This window comes from Anomalospiza imberbis, chromosome 11, assembly GCF_031753505.1.
Source record: "Anomalospiza imberbis isolate Cuckoo-Finch-1a 21T00152 chromosome 11, ASM3175350v1, whole genome shotgun sequence".
Classification (NCBI taxonomy): domain Eukaryota; kingdom Metazoa; phylum Chordata; class Aves; order Passeriformes; family Viduidae; genus Anomalospiza; species Anomalospiza imberbis.
Window position 1 is genome coordinate 3488665 of NC_089691.1, and position 24959 is coordinate 3513623.

At 53.1% G+C, this 24959-nt stretch overlaps 1 protein-coding gene and 1 long non-coding RNA gene across 2 annotated transcripts in view; one reads left to right on the plus strand and one right to left on the minus strand.

The window, feature by feature from the left end:
* The window catches only part of LOC137480450 (uncharacterized), a 99242-nt gene extending 90601 nt beyond the window's left edge, over positions 1–8641 (minus strand). The window contains exons 1-4 of the mRNA XM_068201477.1: positions 8403–8641; positions 7974–8045; positions 7815–7886; positions 7630–7728 (exon numbers count right to left, since the gene is read on the minus strand). Coding sequence (XP_068057578.1) covers positions 7630–7728; positions 7815–7886; positions 7974–8045; positions 8403–8499 — 340 coding nt within the window. The 5' untranslated portion in view covers positions 8500–8641. The remainder of the gene's footprint in view (positions 1–7629; positions 7729–7814; positions 7887–7973; positions 8046–8402) is intronic.
* LOC137480451 (uncharacterized) overlaps positions 1–24597 on the plus strand; it is a 235431-nt gene extending 210834 nt beyond the window's left edge. Inside the window, exon 3 of the long non-coding RNA XR_011002925.1 lies at positions 24495–24597. This is a non-coding gene — a long non-coding RNA (uncharacterized lncRNA). The remainder of the gene's footprint in view (positions 1–24494) is intronic.
* The last annotated feature ends 362 nt before the right edge of the window (positions 24598–24959 follow it).

The window sequence follows — 24959 nt, forward strand, 5'->3', positions numbered from 1 at the left end:
ACCTTATAAATATGATTGCCTGGCAAAAGATTTGGGAAATACAGACATTGAGATGAGAACTAGATTTGAAATAACAAACCTTGACTACTGAATAACTAGAAAACAGTAGTATAGCCAGGCTGAAAGCAATCCCCCCTTCTGATTAAACAATGCCCTTTACCTGCAGATAGGTCCAAGGGTCAAATGGAATGCTCTGTCTCACCCCCAATGTATGGTTCATCCCACACCTGTGACCCTCCCCTGAAGTATCAGGTATCTGTGACCCCATTGGCCCAAGTCCTGTTCCAGCCCACCTTGAAGCCCCCTGAAAAGGTGTCCCCGAGGGACCGGATGCTCTCTTGGACCTTCCCCTGGGACCCTCACCTGGAACCCTCGCTCCCTCTCTCTCCCTCTCCCTCTCTCCCTGGGCCTGCCACGAGTTGCGCCTGGCAACTCCAAGCAGGGCCTTTCCCCTCTTTTAATAAACCACATCTTCTAAGACCTGACTTCAGAGATCTCTCATCCATCCAAACCGTCCTGGAGACCCGAGATCTCGCTACAGGTTTTGTTGTTTTCTTGGTGGTTGTTGTGTTTGCCTGTTTTATTTGGTCACAGTTTTGCTTTTTGCTTTTTAGGTTTTTTTTCCATCCATTTAACAGCTGAAATCAGCTTGTGATTTGTATTGTGAAGTTTTGATACACAGGTGTTGCACATAAAGGTTGTTTTTGTTTTTAAAGTCATCTCAGACACAGAGCTGCAAGCCCCTGTGATTTGAGACCGGAGTGCTCTCAGACAGCAAATTGTGCATGAATAGGAAACTTGTAGTTCCCATCTCCATTACACATGGCAAAATGTAAAGTGGTTGGAATGGTACCAATTCTAGCCTTTCTTTTGCCTTCTTTTGCTGCCATGCCGTAAAACCGTGTCAGATTCATCAAGGAGCTCAGTTCTGCCAGGATGGGGTGTGCAGGGATGATCCCTCAGCTCGTGTGTGCACCTGCTGTGCACCAGGCCAGACAGGTGACTGCCATCCACAGCCAGCCTCTGTCTGCAAAGGGAGCAGGGAGCTGCAGCTCTGAGGAACTCAGGGCTTAGGGAGCAAACAGACCAAGTCCCTAATTTATATCAGTTCCTTCACTCGAGTATTTTCTGCTGATCGATTTTTATCTTCCTGCCCAGGGCTGGAAAAAAAGCACGCTGGCAATTTGCTTTAGCTATGAAGTGAAGAGACTCTTCTCAACAGGTTCCACCTCTTCTTCTTCTTTGAATTAAAAGCAGAGCAAAACTCTTCTGTTGGTCGCATCACACCAACATAAATTTCATGAGTCTGTGAAAGACATAAGTGTGTAAAAGTTATTTCATTTTATAGTACTTACTGTTTTCTAATTCAGCCATGGGGCAATTATGCCATCATTCACTATACACAATAACTGGAAGAAGCACTGGAAAAGAAATTTTTTAAAAACTAAGCTTAAAAAAGTCAAGGAATTCCATAAAGAAAACCAAATACTAGAATACAGTAATTTAAACTTTTCAAAGCCCCTTGATAATGGAGCCCTGAACCCCAGTCATGTGCAGTGCAGCCTCGGCGGTCACTTTGAGACCAGAATTGCCAAGGGTCAAGGTTGGGTTGAGCCTTCACCCAAAACTGGCTCCAAGACTGAGTGGGAACCAATCCAGAACAGGGCTCACACAAAGAGCAAAGCCTCAAGGCCAAAGCCAAACCTTCATCAGGTTGGATTTGTTTAAACACAGAACTGGAGCAAACTTGCTTGTCCGGTAACATCACTGTTACCATGACACTTTACATGAGCTACTAAATAAGCACTGTCCTGTCCTGAACTGTGTTGCCCAAATACTGCTGAGAACTTGCCTTGCCTCTGCCCTGTGCCCCTGGGGCTGCTCTTGGCCAGGCAGCCTCAGTGGGAGCCAGCACTGGCTGCAGCCCCAGCGGGCCCCCCAGGACAAGGCCCAGCAATGAAGAGGCCAATGAAAGCACTGGGCAGCAGCAGAACCCTCAGCAGAGCTCTTTGGACAACCACGGACCGGCCACAACTCCTCTGCAGGAGTCAGGCTACCAATGCTATGAGCAGAGTTACAAGAAAACCGTGGAGAAAAATCAACAACTGACCCTCTGCTGTCGTACAGCTTCCGAATGCCAAGATAGCAGCCAGTTATAGATGTAATTCGTGCAGTTAGGAGTGCATGTAATAAACTGTAGTTATAAATGCTCTACACTGTGGCCATAAAATGTTTTAGAGTTACTGTAAAAAACCAAGGCAAAGGGAATTCTCAGATTAAGTTGCCCAGCAAGTTGCGGGCACCTAATTAGCATTTTAAAAGCCCTAGCCAGCAGAAAGCAATAACCAAAAAGCTGGCCATTAAGGCACGCCCAAGCAAACCATGAGCAGGTGGCGTAGAGGACAGGACCTAGACTCAACATCAGGAGGAAAGACAAGGAAGAGGACATCTGGATTCATCACTAGCTGATGATCTGCTGTTCAGAAGATATCAGCGGCCAAAATGCCTTCTCTGTGAGAGAAGACTGCATGAATATGCAGCTTGCCACAATGACTTATAGCCGAAGGCAGAATAAAAAGTATAAAAACCCTCTGCGGAAATACAATGGTGCGCAAACTTGAGGAGGCACCGATTCTGTCGGTTTGCACCCAGAGCTGCTCTGTAGACTGTGGGCGAATTCGAACTCTAAATAGTTATATGGGATAGCAAACAAATTTAGTTATTAATTATTAATCCAGATTGGCTTGTCCCTATTTATAACAGGCTCGTGAAGGAGTGAGTCCTTCCACTAAATAAAAGACCCGATGTGCTTGAAAGCCGACCTTCTGTTCGCTCAGACCTCCTCACCTCTGTCGACGAGGTGACTTTATGCTGTTGCTGTGTGGCTTTTGAGAGCTCTGGGATAGAGATGAGTAAGCGTTAAACTCGTTCAAAGGAGCTGCCCAAAGCAGTGACTTTAGTCTCTCTTTGGCTGGGGAGCGGGACCGGCCTTGTTGAACGCAGGCAGCAGCACGAGCAGGGCTCCTCCACCAGCAGGGACGTGCCACGAGCCAGGAGGGGACCGTGGCACCAGAGGGGACCGTGGCACCAGAGGGGACCGTGGCGCCAGCCATGCCCAGCCACCATGAACAGGGTGGCAAAGTCAGGTGCTGCTGTCAGGCTGCATTAACAGCCCAGGCGAGGCATCATCAGGAGCCAGGTTTGGGGACCATCCAAGGAGTCCTGTCAAGAGCAAATCATTTGAATATTCTCGCTAGGACAAAAAAAGAGCAAAGCAATCCAGCTGACATGTGAGGAAAGTGAATTCAAGTTCATTTAAAGCGCTGCTCAATTCAGGATTGGGTTTCTTTTAGGTGAACTGATGCTAATAAATATTTTCCTTCATATGCTGGGGTTTCTCTGCAATCAGACTTCTTTGATGATACATTTCTGACCCCATTTGGTTTTGCTCTTTAAGGCAAGTTGAGAAGCTGAGTAGCTTTCTTGAGCAATGGAGAATTGTTTGTAGCTCAGTTTTTTCTCCGGAGGAGCCTTCCATTTTAGCACAGGAGGAAGGGGAGGCAAAGGTTTAAAAGCTTTCCCTCCTGGAGTGACACGCCTTCAGAGGAGTCTGTGAGGAGAAGTCCCCTCAGCCACTGCCAGGGCTGTTTGCCTCCTCTGCAGGCTCAGTATTCTGGGAGTTCCACAAGCCTCAGCTGCCAATGTACTTTGCTCTGGATATTTCTTCTTGTGCAGTACACAGGGAGAATATTTTGTGCTAGATTCCCCTCTGGGCTTTGAGGTAAATCTCAGGAATTCTGGTGATTTTAATGTCCAGATGAACTTTTGATGGATAGTAAGGAAAAGGGAAGAAGTACCATGGAAAATTAATTGCTCAAAATGTGAGTGGCCTAACCACACTAAAAACAAAGTCTAAACTGAAGAATTTTTTTATTTTCTTTTTCCCCTGACAGGTGGGGTAAAACATGCAGTGCTAGTAAAGTCTTTCACAGACGCAGCCAGCAACCAGCAAGCCGGACCAGGGCGGCGGGCTCGGGAGGGGAGGAGGTGGGGGGATCTCGGGAGGCTTCCGCTTCACAGCCGGGCTGGGGGGCCGTGGGGGAGGCACGGAGTGCTGCTGCTCTGCTTTCTTGGGCAACTGCTGCTGCGGAGGCCACAGCTGAGAGCTTCCAAAGCCGCCGGTCTCTGAGCTCCCCGGGGGCGAGGGAGAGTCACGCCTTCTCGGCCGGGGTGCTGGAGCTGCGTCAGCGCGACTGTGGAGAGAGGAGCGGGTGAGTCTCCCGGCTGCCAGTGGCACACTGGGACCCTCCTGCACAGCAGGGCCCAGAGCTGGCAAGGCTCCCCAGCACGGCTGGAGCTGCTGGCACAGCTTGGCCCAGCTGGACAGCTGCCCCTCAAGGCCCCGGCGAGCAGGGGACGGCTCTGGGCAGGCTCCCTGGCCAGGAGCGGGCCCCAGAGCGCGTCTGCCTTTCGAGGGCGATCTCGAACCCGCTCTTTCTCCTCCCCACCTTGCCTTGTCTCTGCCCTGTGCCCCTGGGGCTGCTCTTGGCCAGGCAGCCTCAGTGGGAGCCAGCACTGGCTGCAGCCCCAGCGGGCCCCCCAGGACAAGGCCCAGCAATGAAGAGGCCAATGAAAGCACTGGGCAGCAGCAGAACCCTCAGCAGAGCTCTTTGGACAACCACGCACTGGCCACAACTCCACTGCAGCCTCGCTGGAAACATTCCCTGACTATAACAGACTTTCAAAGAAGCTGTTTGAGGGGAAGAGCAACACAACACTCACCGTTTTCTCTTCCAGGAATAGCAGATTCCAAAGCAGCATAAAATGAAGACAAGCTCGAAAAGTAGCATGCCTGCCATGATCCCTAGCCAGCAGCCGCTTCCCTGACAGAAACCCGTTACAATGCCCTTCTGAGAAACGGGAACAGGTGTTGTGGGGCCGGCTGCATCTGTGGGAGCAATGGGGAGCGTGAGCCCGCGCTGTGCTGCGCTGCTGAACTGGCAGCACGGTGGATACGGCCAGGACATTCTCTGCTTCCCCCAGAGCTGGGGCCTGCAGGCACCTTGCCGCCCCTCGGCACAGGCTGTGCCACCCAGCAAAGCCCAGCCGGCCGGGAGGAGAGCCCGGGGCCAGCGCAGCTGCTTGGCCAGTCGCTGCTTGGAGGGACAGGGGCCAAACCCATCCCTGAGCAGCCCCTGCCAGCCCTGGCCCTCCCTGCCCCGTGACAGCTCCCCCAGCCCCAGGGGACAGAGTCAGGCCCTGTCAGGAGCCAGTGCAGCCCCTGCCCAGTCAGGAGCCAGGGCTGGCTCTGGCCCTGGGCTAGCAGCAGGGCTCCCGCTCGGCGCTGCTCCTGTGCCTTGGGCCTCTGGGCACTCAGGGCCAGCTGCGGGAGCAGCTGCAGCGGGAGGGGCGTTGGTGCCCGAGTCCGGATTCCCCGGGGCTTGAAACGAGCTCCAGAGGCCTCGAAGCCGAGGCGCCTCCAGCTTTGGCTGCTGCCGGGCCGTGCAAGGGCAGGGCCTGGGGGAAGAGCTGCTGACTAACAGCCCCGCTGAGGGCTGTGCTTGCAATTACCTCCTGTGCCTGTGCCCGTGCCTGTGTCCGTGCCTGGCATCGCCTTCCTTCCTCCAGCAGAGGTGGGCACTGAGCCACTGCTTCCTCTGGGATGTGTCACGTTCGGCATAGACTTTATCTCTTTCGCTTGAGAAAGGAAAAAGGACAGCAGGGTCAGATGGAACCATTCACCATTCCAGGATGTGACATTTTCAGGAGACAATACTTTTCAAATCATGGATAAGGATCAGTAGAAAATGGCCAGGTTATTGGGGCTGTGCCAACGACCTCCCTCATCCAAGCAGCCCCTACACCTGGTCTGCCCAGAGATCGGAAAATTGCAGGGGATCTCAGGGTGTGCATGGCCCATGCTGCAGGTGGGCTCCCTGTCAGCTGGTGCCAAATGCCTTCCTGCAGAGGCTGGGGAGAAGCTGCAGCCAGGCCAGGCTGGCAAACAGCCCTGCAGGCTGTGAAAGCAGCAGCAGGGCAGCCAGGCCGCCATGGATCCCTTCCCGCTGTGCCGGGCATAGCATGTCCAGATGTGCAGGGAAAGGCCCCGGCTGCTGAGTCTCAGGGGAAGGCTGAGGGAAATGCACCCACCACGGCGTCTCTCCAGGTCAGTCAGCATCTGGTCTAGATGTTTGGCTGCCTCCAGGGATTTACGGTCTCCTCTGTCTTTGTTCTTCCATGTAGGAGGACCTTAACAGAAAGTTGTTCCACGTCTCCTTCAGGCCAGAGTGGCAGTGAGTGCCCCTGGGTGATTGGTGCCCTCCAAGGCACTCCCTCAGCTCTGCCTTCCACTCAGGAGCAGGGGCAGGGGGACCACGTGCCTGCGGTGGCCCCACACTGGGATGGAAGGAGCCCCTTGCGGGGCAGTCGGGGGAGAAAGGACTCCCTGGAGCTGCCAGCAGCTCTAAACCCAGGCCCAGCCTGGGCCAGGGCTTGGCAGCAGCAGCAGGAGCAACTCAGGCTCCCTGGGGCCGGCAAAGGAGCTGCCAAAGGCACAGCCCCGGGGCACAGCCCTGGGCCCGGCCCCTTCCCTCTCTGCTCTTCTCCGTGGCTGCACAGAGCACCCGGAAGGACACACTGACATGGCACATGGGTGGAAGATGGAGAGCTAAATGCTCCTTCCTCCCACTGACAGCGATCCTGTGGGATCACTGTTGGGCACAAGAGTAGAAATTCGGAGGACAGGATTTCCAGAATCCATCCAACTTCAAAGCATCTTTATGGAAATCACACATGAATTTTACTCTGGACAATAATTACTGGGTTAGGAAAGGGTTGCTGATAACCTACCTTCACCAAGCTCCAAGATGCCTGAACCGTGGTTTGCAAGCATTTCTACAAGATGCAAGTCACGGTCCCAATCTAGAAAGGAGCACGGATGGGAAATGTTCCATGGTGTGCTGGGATCCCCTTCTATGGGGAAGTGAGCACTGCAAGGGGCTCAGGTCATGCTGTGTGCCCGCACTGCCAAGCAGCAGAGAGGGCAGCTCAAGCCTCAGCAGGGCTCAGCAGGCCCAGAGGCACAGCAATTACCTCCTGTGACTGTGCCTGGCATCGCCTCCCTTCCTGCAGCAGAGGCTGCCAATGAGCCACTGCTTCCTCCGGGAATCTCAGCCTTCAGCACAGCCTCTCCTTCCATCTCTGGGGAAAGGAAAAGGGACAGCTGGATCAGGTGGGGCTGTTCCCCACTGGGAAGGTGGCATCTTCAGGAGGCAATGCTTGTCTATGTCACGCATGAGATTCAGGCTAAAGACCAGGTTATTGGGGCTGCTCCAGGGCCCACCCTCCTCCAAAGAGCTGCCCCTCCAGATCTGTTTCAGAGACCGGGAAATTGCAGGGGATCTCAGGTTGAGCTCCCTGGCAGCTGGTGCCAAATGCCTTCCTGCAGAGGCTGGGGAGAAGCTGCAGCCAGGCCAGGCTGGCAAACAGCCCTGCAGGCCGTGAAAGCAGCAGCAGGGCAGCCAGGTCGCCATGGATCCCTTCTGCTGTGCCGGGCACGGCGTGTACAGATGTGCCGGGAAAGGCCCCGGCTGCTGAGTCCCAGGGGAAGGCTGAGGGAAATGCACCCACCACGGCGTCTCTCCAGATCATTCAGCATCTGGTCCATGTGTTTGGATGCCTCCAGGGACTTAATGTCTCCTGTAGGTTTGTTCCTCTCTCTTGGGGGATCTTAAGAGAAGTGTTTGCATTTCAGATGAATGGATCTCACAAAACCAGGGCTCAGCCTGTGGGATCAGCAGGGACACACGACTCACCGCTGCGATGGGAGCCAGGCTTCTGTGCAGCAACCAGGAAAGGAGCCTGGAAAGTCTTCCCTGCAGACACACCTGTAACTCAACAGGCACAGAAGCTTCTGTCACCGGCTTTCTGCCAGGTTGTCAATGATTATTCTTTTAGGAACATTGACAACGTACCTGCAGGAGGCTTAAGAGGCTGGAAATCTTCCTGCAGCCAAGCTGCTGGAGAAGCCTTCCTAGCATGCTCATCTAGAAGGGAGCACAGAACAGAACCATTTCCTGGTGTGCTGGGATCTCCCTCTGCATTAGGGAACTGGGACTGCAAGGTGGTCAGGCAAGGCCGTGGCAGCCAGATGTGAAAGGACACGGCCAAAGCTGCACAGGGGCCTGGGGAGCTCTGGGCTGACTCCTGGCCACTCTCCACACTATTGGTAGGCCCTGTGCAACATCCCTGGGAGGGCGGCTGGAGCAGCCCAGGGTCCCTGAGGGCTCTGTCCCTCCCACTGAGGAAACCCTCCCTAAACCCCAGGGGCAAAGCATCCCCCAGCGCTTCCCAGGGAGCAGGGAGCGCTGTCCCGGGAAAGGGGAACCAGGCTGCTGGCTCACCTGCTCCCCGCGCTTGCAGCGGAGCAGCCTGGGCAGCCCTGGCAGGCAGGGCCACGGCCAGGAGGAGCAGGAGGAAGAGGCGCAGAGCAAGGGCCATGGTGCCTTGCCCTCTGCCAGTCCCGCAGCTCTTGCTGCCACCGCTGTCCTCACACAGCTGTCGCAGTGTCAGCACCACTGCTGCCAGCGCCGCTGCTGCCACAGCAGTTGTGCTCAAGGACTGACTGCTCGGTCGTTGTGGTGCTGTGCAACCACGGGGCTCTGGCACCTCTGTGACCTCAGAGCCTGCTGTGACCTCAGCCTGCCGTGACCCCAGAGCCTGCTGTGACCTCATGGCCAGGCTGGAGTGGTGTGGGCAGTGGGATCTGCCTTCTTTGGCAGGGAGCTCACCCTGCCCAACGGCTCTGTCCGAGGGTTGTGACACATCCCACCCCAGCTGATCTCACAGGATGGGGCATGAAGGGATGGAGAGCAGCCCGGCCAAGAAGGCTGGTGCTAGATGAGAGGCTGGAAATGAGTCAGCCATGTGTATTCAAAGGAGAGTGCCCAGGAGGTTGACGGAGGTGATTCCACCTCTTTGCTCTGGTGAGACTCCACCTGGAGTACTGTGGAAGGTGTTTTATACTGCTGGCCGGGGGTCTGTGTACAAATCACGAACGGGACAGGACTGCTGAGGAACGCGTCTCGAGCTGTTTATTTTCTAGCATCAGCCTCATTACATGGTGACGACAATGGGAGGATGCCAGCAGCTGACATCCCCGGCAGCAGACAAAGAACTTAATGTGACAACTTACTTTAAAAGCTTTTTGACCAATCACACAAAGCAAAAGCATATTGACAATAGATTTATCCAACCTCTATAAGCTCACGTACCTTTTGTTAATACAGTGCTCGCTTCTTTCAAATACAATACCTACTTGTATTGTAAGCCTTAAAACCCAATGCACAGAGCTCCATTATTAAGCTTAGAACTTCCTAATATCTTGCTAGAGATACTTTTCTGTAGCTTAGGGAGTTACTCTAGCCAAGCGGTAATACACAGACCATTGTACTGTTTGTCCTTACTTTTCCACTTCTTATATAATTTTTCTGCTGACAAATCTTACAGCTACTGCTTAGCTCTAATCGCAGTTCTGCTGTCTCTGAGGCCTGCCTTTTGCAGCTTTCCCAAAACCCTCTAATTTTAAAGATTCCCGCGTTTTACAGCGTCTTCTGTGAGCCAGAGAGAAGTTTGATAAGAGGATCCATGTTTACCCCTGAAAGAATTTTCTACCAAAGTCGTTGACATAGAAACCAAGAAAGCAAGGAGGATAAATAAGAGAAACCTGCAACTGCCTATTCCAATAAGCACTTGGCTTGCCTCTGGTGACCAATGAGTAAACTTATGTGCTTTGGAAGAATGTAGAAAAAGCATGCATGCTCAAATAAAACCAGGGTTTGAAGCCTTCTGGAAATGGCGTGTGTTGCCTTGTATTTTCTCCGTCTCTACCGTGACAGAGTACTGCATCCAGCTCTGGGTCCCCAGCACAGGAAGGACACGGTTCTGTTGGATCTAGTCCAGAGGAGGGGCAAAATGCTCTGAGGGCTGGAGCCCTTCTGCTTTGGAGACAGGCTGGGAGAGCTGGGGGTGTTCAGCCTGGAAGAGAGAAGACTCCAGGGAGACCTGATTGCTGCCTTTCAGTACCTTAAGGGGGCTTGTAAAAGAGATGGGACAGAATTCTTAGTAGGGCCTTTTGTGACCAGACCGTGGGGGAATGGTTTTAATCTAAAAGACGGTCGATTCAGACTAGACAAAAGAAACCCATTTTTTACACTGTAGCTTTTGAAACCCTGGCACAGGTTGCCCAGAGAGGTGGACACGCATCCCTGCAGTCATTCAAGCTCGTGCTCTGAGCAACCTGACCTAGTCAAAGGTGTCCCTGCTCACTGCAGGGCATTGGACTAGATGGCCTTTAAACGTCCCTTCCAACCCAAGCCACTCTGTGCTCCTGTGCTCCATCAAAGCAGTGCGGGATTAGTGCTGGGGTGACGATGCTGGCACCTGTATTTTGGTAGTTGTGCCATTTAGCAAATGGCCAAGAGAGGATTGGTGGGCTGGGCAGTGAAGTCTGCAAATAACACACAGTGTGCTCAAGGAGAAACAGGAGAGGAACACAGCTTCCAGTGCAGGTAAATGCCAGCATTTTGCTGCCCATTCCATGTTAAGAAATAAAGGAATGTCCTGAAGATCCCTTTGTGTGGGTGCACTATTGGCTGTATCAGTACTTGTGTTCTGTAAAACAGGTAAATTGTTACAGCTTCTTGCCCTGTTTATCACTGGATAAAACCCAAATGCTGTTTATCACTTGATAAAACCCATAAGCAATAAGGCTGTTCCCTCTGTCTCAATACAAAAAAAAAAAAAAAAAAGACTGAAAAGAATCAGAGGTCCTCAAGACCATTACTATATCCAGGAGCTTCCAGGTATTGGGGAAAAAATGAAGGAAACTGTAGTGTGCAATTCACAGAGGTAACCTGGAATTTATTGGTGAACTTGTTGCAAAATTTCTGAGAGCAGACTGGAAAAGCATAGGGACTGATCAGACCATGTGTGGGCATTTCCAGCAGTGTGGGGGATGTTTCTGGGAGCAACTGCAGGGAAGAAAAGCAGCACACGATTACTGGGCGTCCTAGGGCGACGCTATGATGCTCGTATCCCCGATGGTGTGTTCTGTTGATGCTGGATATTATATGGTGTGCCTTCCAGAGGGGCTCTGACAGCGAAGGCGGGGAGAAGAAGAAGCACGGAGTTTGTTATCAGAGACTGCACTCACTCCTCCACAGTCTGCTGGAACACAGAACTCCACGGTGTTCTCTGGCCACGGACGGGGCAGAACACCGCGCTCCTTTGCTTTTTAGTTGCTTTAGCTAGCTGAGGCAGTCCAAGTTTTCCCTCGACTGACTTTCTTTCCCTTTCCTTGGATCCGTTCAAACCTGCTCCGGACCGGGACCTGGGGAAGCACCGAGAGCTTGCACTCTGTGGCCCACGGGGGGCTACTCTGGGCAGCAGCCTTTCCCAGTGCCAGAGGGACTGATAACAGAGCCACCATCCACCAGAGAGATTTTCTGAATCTGTCATCTCTTCAGAGCGACAAATGAGTTTTGTCATCTGGTATTGCTCCTTTTTTGGGCTGGGGAGTGCTTTGCCTGTTAAATATACAGGTTTTTTCCACTTCTCTCTGAGGACTTTTGTCCCGAATTGATTGGGGGGAGGGGCCGTGTGGGTTTGATTTCTGGGGCGGGCCCCTTTTGGGGGTTTTCTCCCAAATTTGCCCTAGACCAGGACACTGGGACAATCTCTTTGCGGGCTGTAGACTTTATGACAGTCTGTCCCCTGGGGCTGGGGGAGCTGTCATGGGGCAGGGAGGGCCAGGGCTGGCAGGGGCTGCTCAGGGATGGGTTTGGCCCCTGTCCCTCCAAGCAGCGACTGCCCAAGTAGCTGCACTGGCCCCGGGCTCTCCTCCCGGCCGGCTGGGCTTTGCTGGGTGGCACAGCCTGTGCCGAGGGGCGGCAAGGTGCCTGCAGGCCCCAGCTCTGGGGGAAGCAGAGAACGTCCTGGCCGTATCCACCGTGCTGCCAGCTCATCAGCGCAGCACAGCGCGGGCTCACGCTCCCCATTGCTCCCACAAATGCAGCCAGCCCCACAACACCTGTTCCCGTTTCTCAGAAGGGCATTGTAACGGGTTTCTGCCAGGGAACAGGCTGCTGGCTAGGGATCATGGCAGGCATGCTACTTTTGGAGCTTGTCTTCATTTTATGCTGTGCCGGAATTTGGATGTATTGGAAGAGAAAATGGTGAATGTTTTGTTCTTCATTCCCTCAAACAGCTTCTTTTGAAAGCCTAATGTAGTCAGGGAATGTTTCCAGCGAGGCTGCAGTGGAGTTGTGGCCGGTCCGTGGTTGTCCAAAGAGCTCTGCTGAGGGTTCTGCTGCTGCCCAGTGCTTTCATTGGCCTCTTCATTGCTGGGCCTTGTCCTGGGGGGCCCGCTGGGGCTGCAGCCAGTGCTGGCTCCCACTGAGGCTGCCTGGCCAAGAGCAGCCCCAGGGGCACAGGGCGGAGGCAAGGCAAGGTGGGGAGGAGAAAGAGCGGGTTCGAGATTGCCCCAAAATGCAGACGCGCTCTGGGGCCCGCTCCTGGCCAGGGAGCCTGCCCAGAGCCGTCCCCTGCTCGCCGGGGCCTTGAGGGGCAGCTGTCCAGCTGGGCCAAGCTGTGCCAGCAGCTCCAGCCGTGCTGGGGAGCCTTGCCAGCTCTGGGCCCTGCTGTGCAGGAGGGTCCCAGTGTGCCACTGGCAGCCGGGAGCCTCACCCGCTCCTCTCTCCACAGGAGCGCCTCTGCTGCTTCACAAGACCGGCCAAAGACGTCAGTCAGGGAGAACTGGACCTGTCATGCATCTCTGTGCCCGTGTCCATTGTCCCTTCCACAGCTGCATTGCCCACTTATTGCCAGGGACAGGCTGCCACCCCCCGGAACAGGACCCTCTGTCCCTGAGGATGCTGCCTCTGTTGTCTTTCCAGGACTGAAGGTGCAGCCCTCCTGCCTGGAAAGGGCTTGAGCAACATCTTTGTGCTTCAGCTCTGGTCCCTGGGTGCTACCACCAGCACTGGCAGAGCTGCTTGTCTGGTCACAGCCAGTGATGGGCAGGCAGCAGCCGGGCATCAGGCTCCCGAGACCAGCAGCTACTATGTTTATTTTTCATTTTTCAAGATTTAGGAATATTTTTCATAGAAAATTCTCCAAATATTTCGTCCCTTTTCCCACACAGTTCCATATTTTTCAAAGTAGTTTTAGAATTCAGAAAAACTTAGAACATTTTTACATTTCTAGAATCAAAAATAAAATTGCATTTAATTGGTAATCTATACTCTACTAAGAACTAATACACCCCAAGACTCACAGCCTGCTTCAGAGGCTCTTTTCCCACTGGAGACTTGTGCCTGATCACAACATCTAACACAAAACCTTTTCCCTGACGTGTTCTGGGATTTCTGACAAGCTCACCTCTCAGTCTTCAGAGGCAAACTTTGAGCACAGTGGCAATCTCTTCAAGTCACCATCTTTGTTTGCTTCTGCAACAACTGCCTCACTTCTAGAGCAGGGGCTTCTCTCAGCTTCCTGCTGGCCCCGGGCTCTCCTCCCGGCCGGCTGGGCTTTGCTGGGTGGCACAGCCTGTGCCGAGGGGCGGCAAGGTGCCTGCAGGCCCCAGCTCTGGGGGAAGCAGAGAACGTCCTGGCCGTATCCACCGTGCTGCCAGCTCAGCAGCGCAGCACGGCGCGGGCTCACGCTCCCCATTGCTCCCACAGATGCTGCCGGCCCCACAACTCTGGGGGATGCCCAGAAGGGAACTGGTTTCTGTCAGGGAACAGGCTGCTGGCTAGGGTTAATGGCAGGCCTGGCTTTTCTATGGCATGCAGGTGATGAGGGGACCCCTGTAAGGCTGGCAGACGACCGGGCTCCGTCATGGGGCACACGAGGTGGCGGGGGGTGTTGTGGGTGCAGGGTTTTGCAGTAAGACATGCGGGGCTTTGGGTCCTTTGTTAGCAGGGCACGTGGCAGGGGCTCCTCATGAGGTTCTTAGGGGATTTGGGATCTCTGCTGTGTCATACAGGTGACTGGAGACCTCTGTAAGGCTGGCAGGGGCTTGAGTTCCTCGTGATGAACGTGGCGGGTTAATGCTTGCCGTCAAGGCCTGGAGAGGAGCTGAGTCCTTCCGAAGGTGGGCAGGAGGCTGGGTTCTTTTGTGAGGCCCACAAGGCTGGCTTGGGGTTTCTGCATTGGTGTGCACGGATTCCTTGTGAGGCACACAGGGCTCTTTTGGGGTCTCTCCTGAGGGGTGCACGGATCCCTCAAGAGGCACACTGGGATATTTTGGGGTCTCTTCTGAGGGGCGCAGGAATCCCTCATGAGGCACACTGAGATATTTTGGGGTCTCTTCTAAGGAGTGCACGGATTCATCATGAGGCACACAGGGCTCTTTTGGGGTCTCTTCTGAGGGGCGCAGGAATCCCTCTTGAAGCACAAAGGAGTACTGATAGTCTCTGCTGTGCTGTGCAGGGATCCCTCAGGAGGTGTGCACCGGGGTTAAACTAGAGGGGGTTTTTCAGTTTTCTCAGCACAGCAAAGGGACACTCCCAGTCGAGGTGCTGCAAAGTCAGCAGGAAGCTTCCTGCAAAGCCTTGGGCCCGGCCTGCGGGTCCGGCGGGCGACCAGAGCCCATCCTTGGGGGCCGGGCGGGGTTTCCGGTATCCACCGCACCCTTGTCGGGCCAGCTCCGGCCCCGGTAGTGAATGGCCGCGGCCCCGGGCTCCGATGGGGCTGCCGAGCAACGCCGTGGGCACGACAAGGGCCTCGCTACGCCCTGGCCCTGTGCTGCAGCCAAACACCTTTACAGCCACGGCGGTTGTCTGGGGCACAGGAGGCTACAAGTCAGGCCGTGCCTTCTCGCGCTGACGAAGGAGCTCCTTGCAATGCCCAGTTCCCTAAAGCACGCGGGGAACCCAGCACAGCATGAAAACGGTTCTGGACTGCGCTTCCATCTACACTGGGATCGAGATATGGATTGACTGAAAGTGCTGGCCAGTCACAGTGTGAAGACCATGGTGCATGCTGGAGCAACTTCTCCATGTCCCTTTCCTGACAGAACAATCACGGATTATTAATTCTGGCCAAGAGGAGCCCCAGGGGCACAGGGCGGAGACAAGGCAAGGTGGGGAGGAGAAAGAGTGGGGACGAGATTGCCCTCAAAATGCAGGCGCGCTCTGGGGCCCGCTCCTGGCCAGGGAGCCTGCCCAGAGCCGTCCCCTGCTCGCCGGGGCCTTGAGGGGCAGCTGTCCAACTGGGCCAAGCTGTGCCAGCAGCTCCAGCCGTGCTGGGGAGCCTTGCCAGCTCTGGGCCCTGCTGTGCAGGAGGGTCCCAGTGTGCCACTGGCAGCTGGGGGCTTCAGCCGCTCCTCTCTCCAAAGGTGCTCCCTGTGCATCTTCAGAAGAGGAGCCTAAAAACTCAGGCAGAGAGAACTTCACCTGTGTTCCCAGCTCTTCACTCCTGTCCCTATCTGCCCTGCTGCGGCTGCACTAATGTCTTGAGCCCATCCCAAAACTCATCCCTCCACAACGAGACCCTCTGCCCCAGAGCCCCCTGGTCCTGTTGCCCAAAGACGACTGAAGGTGGGCAGCCCCTCTCTGCCAGGGCAGGGCTTGGACCAAATTTTATGTTCAAATAAAGAAATAGAGTTGTCATAGATACGTCCATGTTGTACCACCAGCAAAGCCCAGCCGGCACCAGCCCTGGCTGAGCTCCATGCCCAGGAGCAGCTGTGGATGCCCACGGTGAGGGCAGGCAGGAGCCAGGCCGGGGCTGCTGTGAGCAGCGGCGGGGCCCCGAGGGGCTGGGGGAGCCCACGCTGAGCGTCCCTGGGCTGAGGGCACATTTCCTTCAGTGGGATCATCTGGGCCTGGACTTCCTGAGGCACACAGGGATGTTCTGGGGTCTCTGCTGAGGTGTGCAGGGATCCCTCATGAAGCACACAGGGATGTTCTGGGGTCTCTGCTGAGGTGTGCAGGGATCCCTCATGAGGCACACAGGGATGTTCTGGGGTCTCTGCTGAGGTGTGCAGGGATCCCTCATGAGGCACACAGGGATGTTCTGGGGTCTCTGCTGAGGTGTGCAGGGATCCCTCGTGAGGCACACAGGAGTATTTCTGGCCTCTCCTGAGGTGTGCAGGGATCCCTCATGAGCTGTGTATCAGCGTAAATGTGAGGGGTTTTTTACTCTTCTCAGCACAGCAAAGGGACACCTGGCCAAGGTTTTGCAAGGCTGGGAGAAAGCCTCTTGCAAACCCTTGGGCCCGGAAGGCTGCGGGCACAGCGGGCGGGCAGAGCCCGTCCCCTGGGGCCAGGCCGGGCTGCTCAGGCCGGGCCGGGCCAGGCGAGGGCCCCGGCAGGGAAGGGCCGCGGCCCTGGGCTCTGATGAGGCTGCTGAGCTCCGCCCTGGCCCTGAGCTGCAGCCGAGGACATTTACAGCCAGGGCCGTGCCCTGGGGCACAGGAGGCACCGGGGCTGCAACTGAGGCCGCGCCCTCTCGCACTGAAGGGGGCTGGCTCTGTTCCTTGGGAGGATGCAGAGCCTTGTGCCTTGGCCTGATGGTGCAAAAATCCCCCCACCATCCCTCTGTTTGCAAAAAGAAAGGCTTAGTGCTCATTAATAGGAAAAGCTGTATGGGTGGCCTGCAGCTCATGTTCTTTTGTTGGCTGGACCCCAGTCCCTGCTCAGGTCTCAATGACCGCCCCAGCCCCGAGCTGCTCTTAAGACTGATTTGATCAAAGGCACTGAAGCCTTGTTGAGTACAATTTCTCCAGGAAAACAAGCACAGGAACTTGGCCAAGGTTGGTGACAAAAGCAGAGTGCAGAGTTGAGCCTTTGAGGCCACCTCACTGCCGCCTCCGCCCACCCTTTCATTTTTTATTGATTTCATATTCTGAGTGCCAGTTCCTGCATGAAATGGGCCCTCAGCAAGGAGCTGCTGGGCCTCCTTGTGGTAAACAGGCAAAATGAAATTAAAAGGAAGCTGATGACTTTTATAAAGAATGTGCCTGTTTATTAAAACTTAGAACAACAGAGGCCGAGTTCTCAGGGTAAGCCTAGGGCCTGCGCGACAAGCCAGAGGGAGCTCTGACAGTTCTGTGTGACAAGGTGTTCCTGCGGACACGAGGTACCCTCGAAAGAGCCTGGGTGCTCCGACCCAGGGATTTTTTAAAGTCTCTTGGGGGTGCTTGATTGGTGTGCTTTGGATCCTCTTGCTGACCGGTCCTTTCCTTGGTCGCTGATCGCTCTATAAGATAGTGCAGTCCTGAGCAAACATTTTGGAACACAGCAAACTTATTGGGTGGCTCGTTTCCCAGTCGTAGTTCCAGTTGCTGTCATCACCCTATAATGTCACTTTTCTAGAAGATCCTTACCCTTGCACCTTATTACCACCCCCCTTTCTCTGTTTAGTAGCCATATACATACACTTAAACAACTGCGCATTCAACTTAATTACTTATTACATTAATTATATAACAACTCATTATATTCATTAACAATCCAAAAAAACTTATCGTAATAATAAACCACTAAGAACTCCATCTATGAAAGCAAATTTATTTATAACATCCTGGGTGTGGGCCAAGGGATGTTGTTTCTGTCTTGCATCACAAAACTGGCAGGTTTTTTGCAAAGACAGCCCTTTACAAAGGACTGGTTGCGTGCATTAACATCCGAGGGGCTGCTTTCAAAGACAGACAAAAAACCCATGAACAACCAGAAAACCAACCAAAAATCATATTAAAAAAAAGTACTTTATTTTTAGCTCTTGCTTTTAGTGTTTTCCAAGCCGGCCCCCTTTTCCACTGCAGTATTTTTCTTTGGACAGAAAAAAACCCCTCGCCAGATGATGTGACTTAACATGGAAAACACAACTCACACACAATGGATATATTAAAGCTAAACATGCAGACTCCCATTATCACAATCATCATCATTTATTTTCTGTTCATTTTTATGTCAGATTGTTTTCAGAAGGGTTAGAACACTGTCTCAGATCCCCTGGCTACTTTGATGCCAGAGGCACTTCTTATCTCTCCTTTCTTATTCTCTGTCCTTCCTGTAGTTTCTCTGCCCATTTGTTGCTCTTGGATCTCTGCCTCCTTCACCTGACTTTTATCTTTTTCTGGATTTTTGGGGATGTTTGTGTTGGTTTTTGTTGGGGAAGATGAAATAGGAAAACCTTATAAATATGATTGCCTGGCAAAAGATTTGGAAAATACAGGCATTGAGATGAGAACTAGATTTGAAATAACAAACCTTGACTACTGAATAACTAGAAAACAGTAGTATAGCCAGGCTGAAAGCAATCCCCCCTTCTGATTAAACAATGCCCTTTACCTGCAGATAGGTCCAAGGGTCAAATGGAATGCTCTGTCTCACCCCCAATGTATGGTTCATCCCACACCTGTGACCCTCCCCTGAAGTATCAGGTATCTGTGACCCCATTGGCCCAAGTCCTGTTCCAGCCCACCTTGAAGCCCCCTGATAAGGTGTGCCCGAGGGACCGGATGCTCTCTTGGACCTTCCCCTGGGACCTTCACCTGGAACCCTCGCTCCCTCTCTCTCCCTCTCCCTCTCTCCCTGGGCCTGCCACGAGTTGCGCCTGGCAACTCCAAGCAGGGCCTTTCCCCCCTTTTAATAAACCACATCTTCTAAGACCTGACTTCAGAGATCTCTCATCCATCCAAACCGTCCTGGAGACCCGCGATCTCGCTACAGGTTTTGTTGTTTTCTTGGTGGTTGTTGTGTTTGCCTGTTTTATTTGGTCACAGTTTTGCTTTTGCTTTTTTGCTTTTTAGGTTTTTTTTCCATCCATTTAACAGCTGAAATCAGCTTGTGATTTGTATTGTGAAGTTTTGATACACAGGTGTTGCACATAAAGGTTGTTTTTGTTTTTAAAGTCATCTCAGACACAGAGCTGCAAGCCCCTGTGATTTGAGACCGGAGTGCTCTCAGACAGCAAATTGTGCATGAATAGGAAACTTGTAGTTCCCATCTCCATTACACATGGCAAAATGTAAAGCGGTTGGAATGGTACCAATTCTAGCCTTTCTTTTGCCTTCTTTTGCTGCCATGCCTTAAAACCGTGTCAGATTCATCAATGACCTCGGTTATTCCAGAATGGGGTGTGCAGGGATGATCCCTGTGCACCAGGCCAGACAGGTGACTGCCATCCACAGCCAGCCTCTGTCTGCAAAGGGAGCAGGGAGCTGCAGCTCTGAGGAACTCAGGGCTTAGGGAGCAAACAGACCAAGTCCCTAATTTATATCAGTTCCTTCACTTGAGTATTTTCTGCTGATAGATTTTTATCTTCCTGCCCAGGGCTGCAAAAAAAGCACGCTGGCAATTTGCTTTAGCTATGAAGTGAAGAGACTCTTCTCAACAGGTTCCACCTCTTCTTCTTCTTTGAATTAAAAGCAGAGGAAAACTCTTCTGTTGGTCACATCAAAGCAACATAAGTTTCATGAGTCTGTGAAAGACATAAGTGTGTAAAAGTTATTTCATTTTATAGTACTTACTGTTTTCTAATTCAGCTATTGGGCAATTATGCCATCATTCACTATACACAATAACTGGAAGAAGCAATGGAAATGAATTTTTTTTAAAAATTAAGCTTAAAAAAAGTCAAGGAATTCCATAAAGAAAACCAAATACTAAGAATACAGTAATTTAAACTTTTCAAAGCCCCTTGACAATGGAGCCCTGAACCCCAGTCATGTGCAGTGCAGCCTCGGCGGTCCCTTTGAGACCAGAATTGCCAAGGGTCAGGGTTGGGATGAGCCTTCACCCAAAACTGGCTCCTAGACTGAGTGGGAACCAATCCAGAACAGGGCTCACACAAAGAGCAAAGCCTCAAGGCCAAAGCCAAACCTTCATCAGGTTGGATTTGTTTAAACACAGAAATGGAGCAAACTTGCTTGTCCGGGAACATCACTGTCACCATGACACTTTACATGAGCTACTAAATAAGCACTGTCCTGTCCTGAACTGTGTTGCCCAAATACTGCTGAGAACTTGCCTTGCCTCTGCCCTGTGCCCCTGGGGCTGCTCTTGGCCAGGCAGCCTCAGTGGGAGCCAGCACTGGCTGCAGCCCCAGCGGGCCCCCCAGGACAAGGCCCAGCAATGAAGAGGCCAATGAAAGCACTGGGCAGCAGCAGAACCCTCAGCAGAGCTCTTTGGACAACCACGGACCGGCCACAACTCCTCTGCAGCCTCACTGGGAACATTCCCTGCCTACATTAGGCTTTCAAAAGAAGCTGTTTGAGGGAATGATGAACAAAACACTCACCGTTTTCTCTTCCAATACATCCAAATTCCGGCACAGCATAAAATGAAGACAAGCTCCAAAAGAAGCATGCCTGCCATGATCCCTAGCCAGGAGCCGCTTCCCTGACAGAAACCAGGTCCAATGTCCTTCTGGGAAACGGGAACACGTGTTGTGGGGCTGGCTGCATCTGTGGGAGCAATGGGGAGCGTGAGCCCGCGCTGTGCTGCACTGCTGAGCTGGCAGCACTGTGGATACGGCCAGGACGTTCTCTGCTTCCCCCAGAGCTGGGGCCTGCAGGCACCTTGCCGCCCCTCGGCACAGGCTGTGCCACGCAGCAAAGCCCAGCCGGCCGGGAGGAGAGCCCGGGGCCAGCGCAGCTGCTTGGGCAGTCGCTGCTTGGAGGGACACGGGCCAAACCCATCCCTGAGCAGCCCCTGCCAGCCCTGGCCCTCCCTGCCCCGTGACAGCTCCCCCAGCCCCAGGGGACAGACTGTCATAAAGTCTACAGCCCGCAAAGAGATTGTCCCAGTGTCCTGGTTTAGGGCAAATTTGGGAGAAAACCCCCAAAGGGCCCGCCCCAGAAATCAAGCCCATACCGCCCCTCCCCCCAATCAGTTTGGGAAAAAACTCCTCAGAGAGAAGTGGAAAAAACCTGTATATTTAACAGGCAAAGCACTCCTCAGCCCAAAAAAGGAGCAATACCAGATGACAAAACTCATTTGTCATGCTCTGGAGAGATGACAGATTCAGAAAATCTCTCTGGTGGATGGTGGCTCTGTTATCAGTCCCTCTGGCACTGGGAAAGGCTGCTGCCCAGAGTAGCCCCCCGTGGGCCACAGAGTGCAAGCTCTCGGTGCTTCCCCAGGTCCCGGTCCGGAGCAGGTTTGAACGGATCCAAGGAAAGGGAAAGAAAACCAGTCGAGGGAAAACTTGGACTGCCTCAGCTAGCTAAAGCAACTAAAAAGCAAAGGAGCGCGGTGTTCTGCCCCGTCCGTGGCCAGAGAACACTGTGGAGTTCTGTGTTCCAGCAGACTGTGGAGGAGTGAGTGCAGTCTCTGATAACAAACTCCGTGCTTCTTCTTCTCCCCGCCTTCGCTGTCAGAGCCCATCTGGAAGGCACACCATATAATATCCAGCATCAACAGAACACACCATCGGGGATACGAGCATCATAGCGTCGCCCTAGGACACCCAGGATTTGTGTGCTGCTTTTCTTCCCTGCAGTTGCTCCCAGAAACATCCCCCACACTGCTGGAAATGCCCACACATGGTCTGATCAGTCCCTATGCTTTTCCAGTCTGCTCTCAGAAATTTTGCAACAAGTTCACCAATAAATTCCAGGTTACCTCTGTGAATTGCACACTACAGTTTCCTTCATTTTTTCCCCAATACCTGGAAGCTCCTGGATATAGTAATGGTCTTGAGGACCTCTGATTCTTTTCAGTCTTTTTTTTTTTTTTTTTGTATTGAGACAGAGGGAACAGCCTTATTGCTTATGGGTTTTATCAAGTGATAAACAGCATTTGGGTTTTATCCAGTGATAAACAGGGCAAGAAGCTGTAACAATTTACCTGTTTTACAGAACACAAGTACTGATACAGCCAATAGTGCACCCACACAAAGGGATCTTCAGGACATTCCTTTATTTCTTAACATGGAATGGGCAGCAAAATGCTGGCATTTACCTGCACTGGAAGCTGTGTCCCTCTCCTGTTTCTCCTTGAGCACACTGCGTGTTATTTGCAGACTTCACTGCCCAGCCCACCAATCCTCTCTTGGCCATTTGCTAAATGGCACAACTACCAAAATACAGGTGCCAGCATCGTCACCCCAGCACTAATCCCGCACTGCTTTGATGGAGCACAGGAGCACAGAGTGGCTTGGGTTGGAAGGGACGTTTAAAGGCCATCTAGTCCAATGCCCTGCAGTGAGCAGGGACACCTTTGACTAGGTCAGGTTGCTCAGAGCACGAGCTTGAATGACTGCAGGGATGCGTGTCCACCTCTCTGGGCAACCTGTGCCAGGGTTTCGAAAGCTACAGTGTAAAAAATGGGTTTCTTTTGTCTAGTCTGAATCGACCGTCTTTTAGATTAAAACCATTCCCCCACGGTCTGGTCACAAAAGGCCCTACTAAGAATTCTGTCCCATCTCTTTTACAAGCCCCCTTAAGGTACTGAAAGGCAGCAATCAGGTCTCCCCGGAGTCTTCTCTCTTCCAGGCTGAACACCCCCAGCTCTCCCAGCCTGTCTCCAAAGCAGAAGGGCTCCAGCCCTCAGAGCATTTTGCCCCTCCTCTGGACTAGATCCAACAGAACCGTGTCCTTCCTGTGCTGGGGACCCAGAGCTGGATGCAGTACTCTGTCATGGTAGAGACGGAGAAAATACAAGGCAACACACGCCATTTCCAGAAGGCTTCAAACCCTGGTTTTATTTGAGCATGCATGCTTTTTCTACATTCTTCCAAAGCACATAAGTTTACTCATTGGTCACCAGAGGCAAGCCAAGTGCTTATTGGAATAGGCAGTTGCAGGTTTCTCTTATTTATCCTCCTTGCTTTCTTGGTTTCTATGTCAACGACTTTGGTAGAAAATTCTTTCAGGGGTAAACATGGATCCTCTTATCAAACTTCTCTCTGGCTCACAGAAGACGCTGTAAAACGTGGGAATCTTTAAAATTAGAGGGTTTTGGGAAAGCTGCAAAAGGCAGGCCTCAGAGACAGCAGAACTGCGATTAGAGCTAAGCAGTAGCGGTAAGATTTGTTAGCAGAAAAATTATATAAGAAGTGGAAAAGTAAGGACAAACAGTACAATGGTCTGTGTATTACCGCTTGGCTAGAATGACTCCCTAAGCTACAGAAAAGTATCTCTAGCAAGATATTAGGAAGTTCTAAGCTTAATAATGGAGCTCTGTGCATTGGGTTTTAAGGCTTACAATACAAGTAGGTATTGTATTTGAAAGAAGCGAGCACTGTATTAACAAAAGGTACGTGTGCTTATAGAGGTTGGATAAATCTATTGTCAATATGCTTTTGCTTTGTGTGATTGGTCAAAAAGCTTTTAAAGTAAGTTGTCACATTAAGTTCTTTGTCTGCTGCCGGGGATGTGAGCTGCTGGCATCCTCCCATTGTCGTCACCATGTAATGAGGCTGATGCTAGAAAATAAACAGCTCGAGACGCGTTCCTCAGCAGTCCTGTCCCGTTCGTGATTTGTACACAGACCCCCGGCCAGCAGTATAAAACACCTTCCACAGTACTCCAGGTGGAGTCTCACCAGAGCAAAGAGGTGGAATCACCTCCGTCAACCTCCTGGGCACTCTCCTTTGGATGCACATGGCTGACTCATTTCCAGCCTCTCATCTAGCACCAGCCTTCTTGGCCGGGCTGCTCTCCATCCCTTCATGCCCCATCCTGTGAGATCAGCTGGGGTGGGATGTGTCACAACCCTCGGACAGAGCCGTTGGGCAGGGTGAGCTCCCTGCCAAAGAAGGCAGATCCCACTGCCCACACAACTCCAGCCTGGCCATGAGGTCACAGCAGGCTCTGGGGTCACGGCAGGCTGAGGTCACAGCAGGCTCTGAGGTCACAGAGGTGCCAGAGCCCCGTGGTTGCACAGCACCACAACGACCGAGCAGTCAGTCCTTGAGCACAACTGCTGTGGCAGCAGCGGCACTGGCAGCAGTGGTGCTGACACTGCGACAGCTGTGTGAGGACAGCGGTGGCAGCAAGAGCTGCGGGACTGGCAGAGGGCAAGGCACCATGGCCCTTGCTCTGCGCCTCTTCCTCCTGCTCCTCCTGGCTGTGGCCCTGCCTGCCAGGGCTGCCCAGGCTGCTCCGCTGCAAGCGCGGGGAGCAGGTGAGCCGGCAGCCTGGCTCCCCTTTCCCGGGACAGCGCTCCCTGCTCCCCGGGAAGCGCTGGGGGATGCTTTTCCCCTGGGCTTTAGGGAGGGTTTCCTCAGAGGGAGGGACAGAGCCCTCAGGGACCCTGGGCTGCTCGAGCCGCCCTCCCAGGGATGTTGCACAGGGCCTACCAAAAGTGTGGGGAGTGGCCAGGAGCCAGCCCAGAGCTCCCCAGGCCCCTGTGCAGCTTTGGCCGTGTCCTTTCACATCTGGCTGCCACGGCCTTGCCTGACCACCTTGCAGTCCCAGTTCCCAAAGGCAGAGGGGGATCCCAGCACGCCAGGAAATGGTTCTGTTCTGTGCTCCCTTCTAGATGAGCATGCTAGGAAGGCTTCTCCAGCAGCTTGGCTGCAGGAAGATTTCCAGCCTCTTAAGCCTCCTGCAGGTATGTTGTCAATGTTCCTAAAAGCATAATCATTGACAACCTGGCAGGAAGCCGGTGACAGAAGCTTCTGTGCTTGTTGAGTTACAGGTGTGTCTGCAGGGAAGACTTTCCAGGCTCCTTTCCTGGTTGCTGCACAGAAGCCTGGCTCCCATCGCAGGGGTGAGTCGTGTGTCCCTGCTGATCCCACAGGCTGAGCCCTGGTTTTGTGAGATCCATTCTTCTGAAATGCAAACACTTCTCCTAAGGTCCTCCGAGAGAGAGGAACAAACCTACAGGAGACAGTAAATCCCTGGAGGCAGCCAAACATCTAGACCAGATGCTGACTGACCTGGAGAGACGCCGTGGTGGGTGCATTTCCCTCAGCCTTCCCCTGGGACTCAGCAGCCGGGGGCT